This window comes from Stenella coeruleoalba, assembly GCF_951394435.1.
Source record: "Stenella coeruleoalba genome assembly, chromosome: 21".
Lineage (NCBI taxonomy): Eukaryota > Metazoa > Chordata > Mammalia > Artiodactyla > Delphinidae > Stenella > Stenella coeruleoalba.
Genome location: NC_137167.1, coordinates 3,882,761 through 3,901,881, shown reverse-complemented (window position 1 = coordinate 3,901,881; position 19,121 = coordinate 3,882,761). Strand labels below are relative to the sequence as shown.

The 19,121-nt window shown below is 36.4% G+C and overlaps 1 protein-coding gene across 2 annotated transcripts in view; it reads right to left on the bottom strand.

The window, feature by feature from the left end:
- The window catches only part of KAT6A (lysine acetyltransferase 6A), a 110,672-nt gene that overhangs the window by 16,053 nt on the left and 75,498 nt on the right, over positions 1-19,121 (bottom strand). For both annotated transcript variants that reach the window (XM_079909449.1, XM_079909448.1), the window contains exons 9-12: positions 13,600-13,715; positions 3,080-3,221; positions 1,424-1,585; positions 316-409 (exon numbers count right to left, since the gene is read on the bottom strand). In XM_079909449.1, coding sequence (XP_079765575.1) covers positions 316-409; positions 1,424-1,585; positions 3,080-3,221; positions 13,600-13,715 — 514 coding nt within the window. The remainder of the gene's footprint in view (positions 1-315; positions 410-1,423; positions 1,586-3,079; positions 3,222-13,599; positions 13,716-19,121) is intronic.

Below are 19,121 nucleotides of genomic sequence, written 5' to 3'. Positions count from 1 at the left end.
TGGAGCCTGTGCTCCACAACAAGAGAGGCCACGACAGTGAGAGGCCCGCGCACCGCGATGAAGAGTGACCCCCACTTGCCACAACTAGGGAAAGCCCTTACACAGAAACGAAGACCCAACACAGACAAAAATAAATAAATAAATTAATTAAAGTACCCTTAATTTTAAAGGATAAAATAAGTTCCACTCAGCAGTATGACAAAAGATACAAGCAACCAATAAATCATCTGCAAATCTTTAAAAATACACACACACACACACACACACACCTCCACAGGAAGAGACAATGAGCAATTATGTTACTATAATCCTTACTGAAATCGATGAGAAACCTGCCATAGCCCTTGCGTTGGTACTGGGGAAGAATCATTATACAGGAAACGTTGTACTTCTGTTGGCAGTGCTTTTCCTGGTGGAGAAAACAAAAGCCAAGTGTTTGGCTGGTAAGACTAAACACTGATGCTAATTTTTAAGAAACAAATACTAATAGTCAAAACCACAGCCCTGGTCCTTTGGGAATAGCAATGCACATCAAGAAAAAAACACCCCTCTGGGAGGAGAAAGGACACAGTTAAGTCACTGCCATTACCCACAAAGCAACCATCCAGGAGAATAAAAATATAAAATGAAATGACGCCACCCAACACCACGTGCAACTCAAAACCAGTATGTCAATGCCTGAGGTGAGCAGAGGAATCCGAGTCCCAACCGATCTGCAAAGCTACAAATGGTGTGTCAGTGTGGCACCCTAGAAGTGGGACGATTCATCACCAAAGTTTCCTTTATTTCCCTTTTTGGTGCTACATAGGGTGGGAATAAGTACACTTTTATAAATCAAGCAATATATTTAAAATTATATTTAACTACTGAAATAGCCTAATAACACAACTAGGACTTTTCACTTAACTATCTTTATACACTTAGATTTTACCATGGGCTTGCTTAAATGAAAGTACATCTTTTACATTGTTTGACTACAAAAGAAACTATTTTTTCACCCCAAGAGAATGAAAAATTGAAGGAGAGAAAATACCCTTTAATAAAAATGGCTTCCTAAAAATTCTTACTTCTATGCCTAAAATGCAAATTAGGAAGAGATTTAAAATGAGAAAGAACTCAGAGAGGTAATGACTCTGTTTATTTCATGAGTTCTATCTATCATCACCATGGGAGTAGAAGTCATATTAAAGCTTTCCCTCTGGGTAAGCAGCAGTTTATGTTCCCAGCAGAGTACAGTCTGTTGAACATTACTAGGCACCTGCTGGTACCAGGTAAGTTTCTCAATGTTCCTTCTGTTTCCCTTTCCAGAAAGCTAGATGGCACCCAGAGGTGCTGCATCCTGTAGTGTCTCCTAGTGAGAACCAGCAAAGACTGTTTCAGATTTCCATATGAATTCAAAACAAATTTAAGCTGATATACTTACTTTAGAAAAATAGCCAACAAGGTGGCAGCCCTTGACATCATTCTGGGTTAGTACATAAAAAAGAAATGGCTCCACGTCATAATAGAGTGTTTTGTGGTCAAGAAACAATTTTGCCAAAAGACACAGGTTCTGACAATAAATGGTACTCACATTCCCGTCAACCTAGAGGAAAAAAATAGACAAAATGGTCAGCAGGGTGTCTCTTTAGTTCTAGAATAACACACATCAGAAACAAGCACCTGTGAGTACCCACAGTCCAGCCTAAGATGAGCTGGCAGCTATCAGAACAAAATGGACCTGGAAGCGGTCCCTTGAAACGGCAGAGTACAGTGCCTGCTATTTTAAAACAACTAAATATATAAAACACTGCACTTCAACAAAGCATGAAAAGTCTAGACAAGGAGGTGATCGCCAGTTTTAAAAACAGCACTTTTTGCTTTTATAACAAGATTGACTACAGGAATCCTTCAGATGGCAAGCTGATCTGATGTATTTTTTAAAGTATTCAATTCAACAAAAGATCTAAATGCAACCTCTCTTCTAAAATACATATAAGTAAAGCAAGGTAAAACGATAGTTTAATCTGTGCCAGCAGCTAAAAGCAATGTAATCTGACTGCCATGATGAGATTTCCCCCAAATAAAGCTACTCAAGGGATTATTATCTATTGTCAGAAGCACCAAGCAGGTTCCCTAGGCAGCAACCTGGCAAGTGAGGTTATTTCTTGGACTCCGGTTGGCCAAGATCAGGAGGACTAGGCTACACGCTCCCAATACCCCTGTAATTCTTGGCACTGCTGGAGCCAGTTCTTTTATGAAAATGCCAACAATTGCCTACATCAGACCCAAAGACATTGACATTTCAAGACTGCAATTTCTTTAGCAATTTAAGTAATTTATTGTACACCACACCCTTTCCCTCCCCACGAGGTCAAGAGCTCCTCTATTCCTCACCTAAAATAAAGGCTTTGGGAAGATGAAGAAAGTGAGGGATGGAATAGTTCCTGACAATCTGAAATTCTATCATCATAGTAATTAACAGAACTGAGCACATGGCAGGTACTCAATTAATACTTGGCAATTAAACCACAGAACTGAGATCAAGAAATTAAAAACCACTACTAACAACACAGAATCACAGATGTAGCATAAGTCATACAAACATGATGCAGTCAGGAAATATATTAAGATTTATTCAATATACAGCTATTACACATACCTCTACACAATATTCCTTTAAATAGAGCAGTAGAAATCTTTTCAATTAAGTGTCATATTTCATAGATTCTAAGACACAATCTTATCACATCTAAACATAAGTAAAATCCGTTGGCACTTAATAATCAAATGGAGTTTGATCATAATTAGCAGTACCTTTACCTTCTCAGTAGTACATAAAATAAGATATATTACAACTGATGTCTTTGATTCAGTGAAATACAGAATAGTTTATTCAGAGATCAAGCTTGTGAACTGGGTACCACTTAGATTGGCCTAATTCTGCTTCTCCCTCATACAGCTGAATTACTGACTCAACAGTGAATGAACAACAGTAAAATAACATTTCCAAAAAAAAATCAAGTTGTGCAATTAAAGTACAGGTGGCACTGTATTTGAAATGGGTAGGAAGACAACTACTAAACATCTTCTACTTTACCTCAAAGACAGAAATGTTATTCTTTCTATAAATCTCATTAGCAGGAGGATGGAACCAACCACATTTCTTCATGTGCTGCTGTAGAATAGTTCTACTTTTCATATATTTTAGACAGAATTCACAGAGATACAACTTAGGCAGCCTGTAAAAAATAATTACACAAATAAGAGGGCTTTATATTTTATAAGACTTTAAACTTTCATCACTATTCTTTTTTGATTCTCATTACTACCCAGGTAAAAAGGTAAAGAATGTATCATTATCCCCATTAACCAAATGAAAAAAAGGAAAAACAAAAACTAAAGATAAAACTAAGTTGAATAACAGGATCCAACTAATTAACGGCAAGAAGGCAGGGGTGAGAATCAATTCACCCAATTCAGTGCTCTTCCTATTAGACTAATATTTTGCAGTCTTTTTAAGTTACCCACGGGACAGATATGAAAATCTCACCTTCTCTACTCCTTGATAATCTCCATTAAGTAAAAAGTAAAGTCTACCTTGAGAACGCACCAATAAGTGAAGATTTTGTTACGCTATATATTCTTTCTTCCTTTATTTGATCATTCAGTCATTAATTTCAGAAAATGAACATTTATTGAATACTATCAGGCCCCTGTGCTAGGTACACTAGGTACAGAGTGCTGAGTAGGATGGACATATAGCAGGTATTATAAAAGCAGATTTTGTATATCTTTTTAAGTATAAAATTATAGTATGTTTTTTTCAAGTCAGGACATACTACACTACCTCCTTCCTTCCACCCCTGAAATTCTGGCTTCCTCTCTAGTTAAATATCACATTAAATCCTGCAACTCAAAAGTCTATTTTTCAAGGTGAAATAAAATTTCAATTTATTCATTCACATATTCTCTGTTATACTCATATCATTTATATTTATTCAACTGTCTTGCTATTTTAGCCGTAGTTTAACAGGATTTCTTCCTTATAATGTCCCTTTTATGAGGAGCTAGGCAACAAAGTGATGAGATCAGTTCATAAAGTAACAGAAGGAACATAACCTAAACTAAAACCCAGTGGCCTTTATATGTACTTTAGTCTGAATTGAGAAGACCCCCCAACGGCTCTCTATTATAAAATATACACCCCATGTATCCTCAGCACAGAGGCTTCCCTGCGTCCTGAACTGTGTCCAAAACTGGTAAGCATGCCTTGGTAAACTAAGATCTGATCCTACAATGAAAACTGCATATGTGAAAATACTGGATGATATGACAAAAAATATACTCCAAATAAAATACGGTATCTTCCCTCATATAAATAAGTACTGAGGCGGAAGGAAATTTTTAAAAAACCTCATTAATTTAGTTGCCATCAGTTTAGATAGCTATGCTTTAAAAAGATTAATCTGGAATTAAAGAAAAAGTAGATTAATGTACAAAAATGTTTCCTTTGTTAACGTGTGAAGACCATAACTAGTTTTTCAAGTTCTACTTTAGAAGCAGCTTTTGAAGCATATTTACCTGAAAACATCTAACATTCAACTAAAGCCTTTCCCAGGTGTATTATGGAACACTAGTTCTGTATACACTTAAGTGTTTCATGCTCAAGTAAAGTGGGAAAAGGCATGTGATTAATTTTTTCTTCTCCCTTGGGGATTCACAATGTGTATTAATTCCTTCTCTACAATCCCACATCTTATTTTTAAAACTGCCATTCAGCACACTAAAAGCTTCCATGGAACTGCTGTGGTATATAATATTTCTAAATGTCTACAATATGTAACACAAAAATAATGTCTAATATTAGTCAAACTCAAACAACCCAAAATTATATCATTAGTACAAAAATAAGCCATTCCAAAATAAAGTACTGAGTGAACCAAATAATGACTGACATTACAAATAAAAGCAGCAGGCGCCAAGAGCACAGAAAAGAAAGGCTTCCTAGGCCACTCTGCTTATTTCCTTTGTATGTTGCCTCAAACTACTCAGAGAAGCAACGACAGCAGGATAAATAGCTTTTTCCTTCTTTACCACCAGAACTAAAAAAAACTCAAAATGAAATGGCCCCAGTTGTATACTTCATCATCTAATGTGGGCACTAATTGTATTAACTGAGTCTCAAAGATGACCCACAACTGCCAGCCTGTCTTCCTGAATAACTTGGATTTTGAACGATTTCTTCTTCAAAGGAAGGTGGAAGAATGAGGTTCTCCCTATAAATGTACTTAATGGCGTCCTGCTCCCTGCAACTACTCTACTACTTACCTATTCTTTACCTGTTCTAAATTCTCAATGGGCTATATCTAGAAAAGACAAAAACTCTTTGAAAAGATACATGAACCTCAATGTTCATAGCAGCACTATTTACAATAGCCCAGACATGCAAGCAACCCAAGCGCACATCAACAGAAGATGTGGTACATATACACCCATATACATACAATGGAATATTACTCAGCCATGAAGAAGAACGAACTATTGTCATCTGCAGCAACATGCATGGACCTAGAGAATATCATACTAAGTGATGTCAGACAGGGAAAGACAAACACTTTATGGTATCACTTCTATGTGGAGTCTAAAAACGAATACAAATGAATCTACATACAAAACAGAAACAGATTCACAAACACAGAAAACAAACTTATGGTTACTGAAGGGGAAAGGGAGGGCGGAAGGGATAAATTAGGAGTATGGGATTAACAGATATAAACTATACATAAAACAGATGAGCAACAAGAATCTACTGTGTAGCACAGGGAACTATATTCATTATCTTGTAATAACCTATTGATATAATGGAAAATAATCTAATATATATCAAATTATTTATAATATATATAAATATATATAACAGAATCACTTTGCTATACACCTGAAACTAACACAATATTGTAAACCAACTATACTTTAATAAAATAAATAAATAAATTCTCAACGACCAATTTTAACTTGTTACAACATGAAGACAGAGAAGAATCCTTGAGTATAGGTTCTGTGTGACAGCTAAATATTACAAATAAATATTTCCTACAAATGTGAATCTAAAAAACCTAAACAAAATTCTGAGCTTTTTGAAATAAGAAAGAAAGAGACAGAGAGATGGAGGGAGGGAGGGAAGGAAGAGAAGAGAGGAGGAGGGGGAAGGGAAGGGGGGAGAGGAGGGAGAAGGGAAGAGAGGAAGAACCAGTGACTTTTCCAGGTTACAATAATGACAAATGCCAACTTCAAGCTGTTTACTTGGAATAGCAAGATGTATGGCATTTTACTGATTATTTTTTTAAAAACTTCACTGGGCCTTATTATGTGAAAACTAATAAAACAGAAGCAAGCATAATATGATCTAGTTTATTCTAAATCAGTTCCTGCTGAAAACATTTTTAAAGCCTCCTACTTATTTTTCTTTCTTTTTTTTTATTGAGGTATGGCTGATGAACAATAAGTCCCAGGTGTACAACATAGTGATTCACAATTTTTGAGTTATACTCCATTTATAGTTATTATTAAAATATTGGCTATGTTCCCTGTGCTGTAAAATATGTCATTTTAGCTTATTTATTTTATACATAGTAGTTTGCACCTCTTCATCTGCACCACTATCTTGCCCCTCCCCCTTCCCTCTCCCCACTGGTAACCACTAGTTTGTTCCCTGTATCTGTGTGTCTATTTCTTTTTTGTTACATCCACTAGTTTATTTTTTAGATTCCACACGTAAGTGATATCATATAGTATTTTTCTTTGTCTGACTTATTTAGTAACCATAATACCCTCCAAGTCCATCTATGTTGCTGCAAATGGCATTATTTCGTTCCTTTTTATGGCTGAGTGGTATTCCTTTGTCATATGTACATATATACAGATACACACCACATACATAGATAAAGAAGATGTTATATATACATAACATCTTCTTTATCCATTCATTTGTTGATGGACACTTAGGTTGCTTCCATGTCTTCGCTATTGTAAACAATGCTGCTATGAACATTGAGGTGCATATATCTTTTCGATTTAATGTTTTTGTTTTCTTTGGATATATACCCAGAAGTGGAATTGTTGGATCATATGGTAGTTCTACTTTTAGTTTTTTGAGGAACCTCCACACTGTTCTGCACAGTAACTGCATCAATTTAAATTCCCACCAAGTGTACAATGGTTCTCTATTCTCCACATCCTCGCCAACATGTTATTTGTAGATTTTTTTTGATGACAGCCATTCTGACAGGCGTGAGGTAATATCTCATTGTGGTTTTAATTTGCATTTCTCTAATGATCAACAATGTTGAGCATCTTTTCACATGCCTGTTGGCCATCTGCATGTCTTCTTTGGAAAAATATCTATTCAGGTCTTCTACCCATTTTTTAATCAGCTGGTTTTGGGGGGTTTTTTTGTTTGTTTGATGTTGAGTTGTATGAGCTGTTTATATATTTTGTATATTAACCTCTTATTGGTCATATCATTTGCAAGTATTTTCTCCCATTCAGTAGTAGGTTGTCTTTTCATTTTGTCAGTGGTTTCCTTTGCTGGGCAAAAGCTTTTAAGTTTAATTAGGTTCCATTTGTTTATTTTTGCTTTTACTTCCTTTGCTTTAGGAGACAGATCCCCCCAAAACACTGCTGCGATTTATGTCAAAGAGTGTTCCACCTATATTTTCTTCTAGAAGTTTTATGGTTTCAGGTCTTATCTTTAGGTCTTTAAACCATTTTGAGTTTACTTTTGTACCTGGTTTAAGAAAATTGTCTAATTTCATTCTGTTGCATGTAGCTGTCCAGTCATCCCACCATCATTTACTGAAGAGACTGTCTTTTCCCCATTGTACATTCTTGCTTTCTTTGTCATAGATTAATTCACCATAAGTGTGTGGGTTTATTTCTGGGCTTTCTATCCTGTTCCACTGATCTGTGTGTCTGTTTCTGTGCCAGTACCATACTGTTTTGATTACTGTGGCTTTGTAGTATAGTCTGAAGTCAGGGAGCATGATGCCTCCAGCTCTGTTTTACTTTCTCAAGATTGTTTTAGCTATTCAGGATCTTTTGTGTTTCTACACAAAGTTTAAAATTTTTGTTCCAGTTCTATGAAAAATGTCATTAGTAATTTGATAGGGACTGCACTGAATCGGTAGATTGCCTTGCGTAATATGGTCATTTTTAACAATAATAATTCTTCTAATCCATGAACACAGTATATATCTTTCCATTTGTTTGTGTCATCTTCAATTTCTTTCATCAATGTCTTAATAGTTTTCTGAGTACATGTCTTTTACCTCCTTAGGTAGGTTTATTCCTAGGTATTTTATTCTTTTTGATGCGACTGTAAATGGGATTGTTTCCTTAATTTCTCTTTCTGATAGTTCACTGTTAGTGTACAGAAATGCAACAAATTTCTGCATATTAATTTTGTATCCTGCAACTTTACCAAATTCATTGATGAGCTCTAGAAGTTTTTTGTGGCATCTTTAGGATTTTCTATGTATAGTATCATGTTATCTGCAAACAGTGACAGTTTTGATTCTTCCTTTCCAGTCGGAATTCCTTTTATTTCTTTTGCTTGTCTGACTGCTGCAGCTTGGACTTCCAACACTATGTTGAATAAAAGTGGTGAGTGAGCACCCCTGTCTTGTTCCTGATCTGAGAGGAAATGCTTTTGGCTTTCCATAACTGAGTATGACATTAGCTGTGGGCTTATCATATATGGCCTTTATTATGTTGAGGTATGTTCCTTCTATGCCCACTTTCTGGAGAGTTTTTATCATAAATGGATGTTGAATTTTGTCAAAAGCTTTTAATGCATCTACTGAGATGATTATATCGTTTTTCTTCTTCAATTTGCTAATGTGGTATATATCACACCGACTGATTTGCAGATACTGAAAAATCTCTGAATCCCTGGGATAAATCTCACTTGATTACTGCTTACAATTGTTTATGATCATTTTAATGTATTGTTGTATTTGGTTTGCTAGTATTTTGTTGAGGATTTTTGTATCTATGTTCATCAGTGATATTGGCCTGTAATTTTCTTTTCTTGTGGTTATTTTTATCTGGTTTTGGTATCAGGGTGATGCTGGCCTCATAGAATGAGTTCAGAAGCATTCTTTCCTCTGCAGTTTTTTGGAATAGTTTGAGAAGGACAGGTGTTAACTCTTCACTAAATGTTTGGTAGAATTCATCTATAAAGCCATCTGGTCTTAGGGTTTTGTTTATTGGGAGTTGTTTTATTACTGATTCAATTTCATTACTGGGAATTGGTCTGTTCATATCTTCTATTTCTTCCTGCTTCAGTCTTGGGAGATTCTAAATTTCTAGGAATTTTTCCATTTTTTCTAGGTTGTCCATTTGACTGGCATACAGTTGTTTGTCATAGTCTCTTATGATCCTTTGTATTTTAAAAGCCTCTTACTTTATTAAAACCAAGCCTACTGGGATGACACTGTTAGTCTAAAGGGAATCATCCAATAAAACTCCAGGAAAAAACAAAATATTTCTTCTTGTAATAGTACAAACGGCTGCAGTTCTCTCACTGAAAAGATATTATCATATAGGAAAAACATTAGCTCACATGAAATGAAATGCAGTTATTGAGATTATGAATACTCCCTGTCCTAAAGAATACTGCTGGGTGCTGCTTTCTGTCATCTTCTTCCTGAGAGCACCTCGGCCTTGACCATCAAGTTGGTGTATGGTCACTGTGATTAGCTGCATCATGGGGTATAGCCCCCACACTTGACATTCAATTTTAAAGTCACCCATTATATGGACACCACAGTCTATGAAGTCAGGACTGGGCTGCAGCTTATTGTTTCCCTTACTTCTGGGATGATGCAAATATTCTTCCTAGAAGTCCCTACAATACCTTCTTGGCTTTTGAACATTGCCCAAGATAGTAGCAGTTTGTGTGACTTTTATAACAGGTCAACTTGTAGTAAAATTTTAATACAATAAAAATTGTATCAAATACTACTTGAGTCAAAGACTATGGTACAAGCTATCTAAGATCAATCTAGATATCAATGCTATATGGAGTAGTGAAGCAGAGAGGTTAAAGGTTATGGCTATATGGTAAGAGAAAAGTGGGATTAAATCCTGGTTCTGCCACTTATAAACTGTATGGTCTTAAATATGTTTGCTGGGGGCCCTAGGCTGTAAAACGAAGAAAGCAATATCCACCTCACAGAATTATTCCAGAGATGTTTAGTCCAGTAGCAAGCTCAGTGAATGGTAACTATAGCTGCTATTATTTATAATTAATACTATGAATATTTTTATTCTCCTTTTATCCATTTTACGTCATCATTTAATGGGCATTCAAGGACTTCAAGGATGCTGTTCTTTAGTAACTGGGGCTGTACATAATCTACGCATCAAATCAAGTCAGGAACAGGATCAAAAGGTAGAGCAAGGTTCCTAAGCTACTCAATAATGTGGGAATCTGCCTTCTTAGGATCTTAATATGATCTTGCAGCAAAGAGGTCATTAAGAAGCTAGGCTCTAAGCAGCTCAGGAGTAGAGGCTATCCCATGATCACAGTTCCTCTTGCCTCTAGCCCATCAATGTCATGTTTTTAAAGGCAGAGCAGGGCCCTCTATGGACCTGTCTTCCATGTGTGTGCATAACATGGCCCTGTTGGAGAAACCTAGGGTTAAAACTCTGGTTTCTATTTTTCAACATCTGAGACTTAATCATACTGCTCCAAATGAAGCAGCATTATTGCTTCATTGCTGTTGTTTCATTTTGCTTTGTTTTTTTTTTTTAAGTCATGGATGCAAGATTACTTAACATACACTACACACACAAATATCTGAATATTACGGGAGACAATGCATAATCCCACTTCCCAAAAGATTTTTCCTCCTGTGATCGTTTTTGTTTTTGCTCCAATTGTCCTATTTTGCATGCTTTAGGATTTGGAATTTTTTTTAAAGTGTTTAAAACCTTTAACAACAAGAAAATAATTTGAAGTAATTTAGCAGAGAATAATAGTCATTAACAAAGTAAAAATACAGGTTTATTATTTGGAAAACATAAGATCTCTAAACATTTTAGTCAACTCAAGTTTAAAAGAACTCAGAAGCGAAACAAACCTAAACTCATTTTAAATAGATTATGTGGTTTTCTAACAATGTACTTAAAATTATGAATAGATAGAAAAAGATCACAATTATCCATACTAAAGAGCTTATTAAATTACAGAATATTTTCTGATGCAAAATTCAGGGAACCCTCCACAGTGGTGGATAAGAAAATGAATAGAAAATGTCTAAAATTCTACTTAAGAAAGTTGATGAATTTTACAGTTCTTACCCTATTGCTGCCTTCTATTACAATTCCTATTATACTTTTTTGGTTATGTATTTTTCTGCTGGCAATGTTTGTTCATTCTTTCACTGATAACTAATTCCCTCAAAGCTGATTAAGAAGTCACGTTCTAGTGACAACCTCATCAGAACAAAAAGCACATTTTTGATGAGCCTTAATATCTTAAAAGTCAACAGCCTCATGGTTGGGTCCATTCTCATCTTCTATCTCCATTCCTTAGTAAATGGAGTTCCTCTCCTCCCCCTGAGAGGAAGAGAGAAGGTGCCTGTGGTTCTAATCTCTGCACTACAATCCCTGGAACAGGTGACACATGTGTTGGACAAGCTTTCTTTTCTAAGTGAAGCACTCTTGTGATTTGGACAGCTCACTTAAAAACGGCAATAATTTATTTTAAATTACTATTAACTGGGCTTTCCTGGTGGCGCAGTGGTTGAGAGTCCGCCTGCCGAAGCAGAGGACACGGGTTCGTGCCCCGGTCCGGGAAGATCCCCCACATGCCGCGGAGCAGCTGGGCCCATGAGCCATGGTCGTTGAGCCTGCACGTCCGGAGCCTGTGCTCCGCAACGGGAGAGGCCACAACAGTGAGAGGCCCACATACCGCAAAAAAAAACCAAAAAACAAAAACTATTACTTTAAATAATAATTTATTTATTTAAATAATTTATTTTAATTAAGGAATTAATTCCTCAACTTTGCTGTTCTTGATCATACAATATCCTGGCTACCCAGAACTCCTGAGGAGGAAATTGCACTGAATACCTGTGTTCTGTAGGTAGTTGAGGAATTTCCTTCCCTCTTTTAACATATATACATAAAATAATATATAAATATAATTTAATCTTTTTAATAAACTCAGATTGTTGTTCTTCCATGAAATAAACAGAATGCTGCCTTAAAGATCTACCACAGAGTTTGGGGCTAACTGACCCTACAATAAATGGGTCTCAGTTTGCTGTGTTTCATAAGCTTTATGTTAGTTTCCTGGAGTTTTGCTTTCTCTCTCTCTCTCTCTCTCTCTCTCTCTCTCTCTCTTTTTCTTTTGGTCACTGAGATCTAGGTCTGTAAGAACATTCTCATTCTTATTTTTCTATTTCTGTTAGACTTGGAAACCACAAGCAAGTTATTAAGTTACATGGAAAGTTTAAAAAAATACTGAGTTCTAGTTTTTTAACAAATTATACTGGCCTATTTCCAGCTTCTTAGAAATAACCCCTATTAAAGCACTGTGTATACTATAAAGCACTAAATAAATCACTGTCAGTATAATTATTTTGGCTAACATTTTAGACAAACCATGTTACTAGATAGGTAAGAAGTTATATAATGAGTACTCTGAATACGTGTTTAACCCACAGAGCACCGTAATTTATTATTTCTTATAACACTCTGCTAAATGGGAAACTGAGGCATATGTAGCTTAGGGATTAAAGAAAGAATTAATATGACTGCTGTACTTCAAATGGTAGGCCAGTATTTAATTTTTTGACCAAATCTTACTTTAACTCTTTCAATTTCAACCCTAAAAGAAAAAAGTAATAATAACTGACATTACTGGGCACTCACCATTTTGAAGTGATTTACATATTTCAACTCATTTAATGTTCACAATAAACCTCATGAAGTAAGAACTACTGTTAGCTCTATTTTACGGATGAGGAAACTGAGGTAACAAGTAGCTGGGTAACTCCTAAGGTTACGTAGCTTATAAATGTCAGAGTTGAGTCATGAAACAAATCTGGAATGCTGCCTTACCCCAAAAAGCTGGTGACTGACCAGTTTTTATATCTAGAAACCCAAGCCATTTATATGTAATATTTGTCCAATTACTCCTGGGAAAACAAATTATTTACTAAGTTCGTTAAATTATAAAAATTTAAATAAAAGGCTACTCAGTGAAACTTTATTTATAGTTAAAAATAAGAATCTCCCTTTAAAAATATTCTTAGTGTGAAGTATGAAGGCAAATTTCTCATAAACAAAAAATGTTCCCCTTTCATTCTGACCATGTGTCGGGTTTCCAATCTTAAGTAACAGCTTTGGACAGGTTACAGCAAAGAAAATCTAAAGCCAACTGAGATTAAGCAGCTGCCAAAGTATGCTGCTATTATGGACATTTAAAACCAACCAGTTTTTTCAAATGTAAAAACATGAACTGCACTACAGTGTCTCCAAGATCCCTTCTAGTGCTGAAGTTCTATGAATCTAAGAACAGAAAGTAAATGGTCTCTTAAAACATACCTTGAGTATTCTTGAGGATATGGAGAAGAGTACCAGGTGTGGATTTCATACTTCCCAAACTCAATAACAGAGGGACAGCGGACTTGTGGATCAGGGGGACCAGTCACTCCAACTTTCTGTGCAGTGAGAAAATACATCAATTACATAAGTTAGTTAAATTAAATACACTGAGACAGATAACAAAACCAATAAAACAAAAAAAACCCATCTGAATCTAAGTGTCGCCTTCTCAGGATTCCACAGGAAAAGTTAAAAAGCCAGGAACAAGCTAGTAAGTTTTGAAATAAGCTGTATTATCCTTTAAATAGAGCATCCAAATGAAGAATAAAAATGCTAATAAATCTCTTAGAACCAAATGCAGTTGGTAACGTTGCAGTTTCCACATTTAATAATACTGTGAATATCCTCAACTAAACTCACTCCTTAATCACTTAGTTGTTAAAGAGACCCTGCCAGCACTTGGGGATATAAAGTCAGGGGTGGGGAGGAGTGCTTGCTGCCCACTGGCCGAGATCACATGTACCGCGTCCCAAGTGACAGCAACAGCAACCACCTACTCAACATGTGAGCACGTACAGAAAGGAATCATCCTCCGGTTTGTGAAAACAGATATTAAGGAATATGACAAAACAAGTAAGAGTCTTCATTTTACACTGCCCCTAAAATTCCCTTCTTAGTGGTTTTTCATAGGTTTAACCAAAGAAAGTAATACTCTGTTAAACACACACTTTTATCCCTTTTTATCTATCTTCTGTATATAATTAAAATAATTTCTATACCCCCATCCCTGCAATAACCTGAACTACACTATCTTAAAAAAAGAATAACTTGTAAAGCGTTGAGGACTTCCACAGCAGCAGCTCAAATATAAGCCACTGCTATTGACTACAAGGATCGGGTTTTAAAACCTTAAATTCAAGGGGAATCTGATCTGCCCTGCAGCCACTACAGCAAGATTCATACATGTATATAGGCATACCTCGGAGATACTGTGGATTCGGCTCCAGACCACAGCAACAAAGTGAATATCGCAAGTCACACGAATTTTTTGGTCTCCCAGTGCATATAAAAGCTATTTACACTATACTCTAGTCTATTAAGTTTGCAATAGCATTATGTCTAAAAAAAACAACGGACATACCTTAAGTAAAAAATACTTTACTGCTAAAAAATGCTAACCATTATCTGAGCCTTCAGCAAGTCACCATAACAGATCATGAGAACAAATATAATAATGAAAAAGTCTGAAATATTGCAAAAATTACCAAAATGTGACAGAGGCACAACAAATGCTGCTGGAAAAGTGGTGCTAATACACTTGCTCAACTCAGAGCTGCCACAGCCTTCAATCTGTAAAAACCTAACTATCTATGAAGCACAATAAAGTGAAGTGCAATAAAACAAGGTATGCCCCTGTGTGTGTTATGCATATAACATGTAATATATATGCATGTATATTTATTATGGATAGTCTATTAAATGACTTTTTTTTAAAAAAAGGAGCTAGAATTTAGCCTAATCAAACACGAGTATTAATAACTCTTCAAACGAGCAACCAAAATTATCCTTCAACTTTATGCTTTAAAAATCACTGAGAGATTACTAAAGTCCCTTGTTGGAGCTCGTGACAAACACACACACACACACACACACACACACACACACACACACACCCACCCCTTCTAACAAAACTAAAAAAAATTCAGAGGCTTTTATTCACTTTTCATATAAATTCATTTAAGAAGCCTTTTCACCACAACTCATTTGAGAACTCTCTGGTCTTTCTAACCATTCCCTTTTATAAAAGGCCAAGGGACTTATCTCAGGTTTCATGCTGGAACACAGCCAGGTGAAACCTCACCCCTTCCTCAGACACCTCAAAACAAAAGACAAACATCTATTAGTTGGATAAACTGTGTTATGACACCAAGGAGTACTGAGGCTCTTCCAAAGGCAAAAATCAAAAAGAAAAACACAAGACAGGGTTAAAATAAGATTTTTTTCATTTCTGAAAACCAAAATAGAACTCTGCAAAAGGTTTTAAACACACTGTTCTTTAAACTACATTCCAGAATCATGTATTCTAATTCATAAAGTAGTATCTTTTAGCCTATCTTCACAGCTCAAAACAACAAGAATAGTAGTATAGAAAATATCAGAATAACCAATATCAGAAACCAAATCTAACTTCCTGAGCCAAGGATCAAGCAGGAAGCACGAAAGGTGAGACCATGCACCTGCTCCGGCACCGCCTGTTGTGTGAGAGCTTTCCCATCCACTGCCCGGTGCTCCTCCAGGTGGATGCCCAACGCAAACGTGGATACCCAGCCCCAGTACAACTGTCTGCACATTGCCGTCACTAGGAGAGTCTATGTAAAACCAGACTCAGAGCAGACCTCCTCTGCCTTCGCAGCTCTCGCCTTCCCGCACTGTGAGATGCGCACAGCCACAGGGCTCCACGACCTCCAGCTCCCTTGAGAAAGAAGCCTCTGAGCCAGTGTGTTTCCCTTTACCAAGGTCTGGAAATTAACAAAGGCTCTGTGCAGTGAGGAAGTAACAGCTGCATCTACACCACTCATTAACCTAGTCCTTGCCAAATTCAAATTGTCAAATCTGAATTACAAGGTTATCTTTACTAAATCATTTTATTTTTAAATTTCAGTCAAAATTTCATTAAACATGCAGCTTTCAAAGTAGCAGATATCTAATATAATCAAGGGCACAACATTTTTTTAAACTTTTAACTCAGGTTCTGCCACTCTGTGCCCTCCTTCTCATTTGAATACGCCAAAATCTTTAAAACATAACATATATTCTGGGCCAGAATGGACTTTTTAATCTAAGAAAGTAAGGGGGGGCACTAAATGCACTAGTAATTGGGCTAAATCAAAAGGTAACTTTAAATATACCTATTCTAGATAATGAAACTTTTATTACCAGCAATTTGAGAAAAGACTGTTACTCTTCTGCAAAAACTCCACTTCTGTCAAATGACTAATTTATATTTTCCAATACAGAGACCACTCTTGCACACAGAGACCCCCAAGTCTAGATCTGGTACAGAACGAAAATTACAACTGATGTAAATACAGCCCTGTTCCCTCCCTCTGCCGGACCTTCCTTTCCCATTCCCTGTGGGAAATGACATTTTGGGGTGGGAGTGGAGGGTAGGACTGTACCCTTAGTATCAGTATGAGAATGTGAAATGTGGGGAGAGGACATATCTTTCTGGTATTTGAACATTTTCCCATAAAAACTATGATAAAAAATAATTCTGTTCCTTAGGGATTAAAAGTTACCTGATGAAAGAGATGCATAAGAATGAGTTCACATGCTGCAAAGTGGAGAGAGCATGACCTTAAGGAGTAAAGAGACTCAGCATGTGTGGGGCACCTACTGTGCAGTCTCTGCACCTCGCACTGTCATCTCATTTATTCCCCACAATCCATTCCTCAAAGTAGGAAACAACATGCCTGCTTTATAGATGGGGGGAGGGGAGAGAAGCCAAGGATCAGAAAAGTTAAGAGGTAAAGAACTCCAGGACAGGAATATCAAGAGTGAAGCACAAAGAAAGAAAAGAACCAACCGGGTACAAGGTGAGATAGAAAATATGGGTAGCCCTCAACTAATTAATTTCTGAATTCCAAAAGTTTGTGTGTAAGTTTCTTTGAACTGGAACTTAGTTTTCCAAAGAAATGAAGCTACTACATGTCCAGAGTCTCTTATCCAAAACCCTTGGAATAGAATGTACTTTGGAATACTGAATTTTTCTCTTGTTAGAGAAGTTCTACAGTACCTATATGTATCTTAAATCAACAGCCTCAGTAGGATTTGGGACAATGCTCCATAATCAGATACATTAATATTTTTTTAGCAAAGCATATGAATAGTCACATTAAATGGGATAAGTAAAGAATATATATAGTCTAAACTCAGTTCAGATCATGTTTTGCCAACAATTGAATTAGGGTAACTAAGATCTTACTATAAAATGAGTTATAATTTTTTTTCACTCTAAAGAAGATATACATACAGATGGCCAATATGTACATGAAAAGATATTCAACATCACTAATCATCAGGAAAATGCAAATGTGAACCACAATGAGATACCACTTCACACCCATTAAGATTGCTACTATAAAAAACAAAACAAAACACCAGAAAATAACAAGTGTTGGCGAGCATCTGGAGAAACTGGAACCCTTGAGCATTGCTGGTGGGAATGTAAAATGGTACGGCCACTGCGGAAAAAAACAGTATGGCAGTTCCTCAAAAAATTAAACACAGAATTATCATATGAACCAGCAACTGCACTTCTGGGAATACAGCCAAAAGAATTGAAAGCCAGGACTCAAACAATTATTTGTACACCATGTTCATAGCAGCCTTATTCATAAGTCGAAAAGGCAGAAGCAACCCAAGTGTCCATTGACGGATAAAGGGATAAAAAAGATGTGGTACAAACACACAATGGAATACTATTTAGACTTTAAAAAGGAAGAAAATTCTGACACATATTACAACATGGATGAACCTTGAAGACATTATGCTAAGTAAAATAAGGCCGACACAAAAGGACAAATATTTTACAACTGCACTCATGTGAGGTCTACCTAGAGTAGTTAAATTCATAGACAGAAAGTAGAATGGTGGTTGCTAGGGGCTGGGGGAGGGAGAAATGGGGACTTAGACTTTCTTTTTCTTCTTATCCAGCTTAGATTCCAAGGTCTTTTACTGTACCTCATCTTTACATACATCCTTAACTTCCTTGCTTTTCTCCTGATTCACCAAAATCCCAACTCTGGTTAAATTCAATATTCCAACACAATCCAAGTTATTACCCTCATATCTGAACACTATTAGAGAAAAACACAGAACCATGCTCACTAGTCTCAATTTATAATTCATACCGACTAACCTCAATGGGCGCTTGATGCTTCCCTACTCCATTCACTCTCCTACTCTTCTAGATTATTTCATTACTTTCTCCTGTCTCTCAAGCCTCCAATACCTTGTACCCCATCTTCACATTCAAGCAATGCCTTTGCTTTCTAAGAAGCAATCAGAAGAGAGCTTCCACAGCTTTCCACGGCACATCTGTATGTCTACCCTTGTGGCCATACACCCTGCCCTTCCTTAAGGCTATGTATAAATGGTCTAGGCTCCTACCTAAGGTCAATGCCCCAAATGATGTGAATAACATACTAAGCGCTTTGCAAATATCAATTCATTTAATCCTTTCAAGAAACCTATTAAGTAACTTGGTTGACCAAGGTCACTCAGCAGAGACAGGATTTGAACCCGTGCAGGCTATCTCTAATACCTAGGCTCTTAACCACTATCTTAATAAATACTCAATACAATTTTGCTAAATCATCAAATGAATGAACTCAAAACACATCTAAACAGCCTTTAATATGTGACTCATAATTAATGGGTAAATGCCTTCAGACACTAAAACAGCCCTCTGCTCCCATCCCTAATTTCAGCAGTACCAAGGAGTCCACTCCAGCAACAAA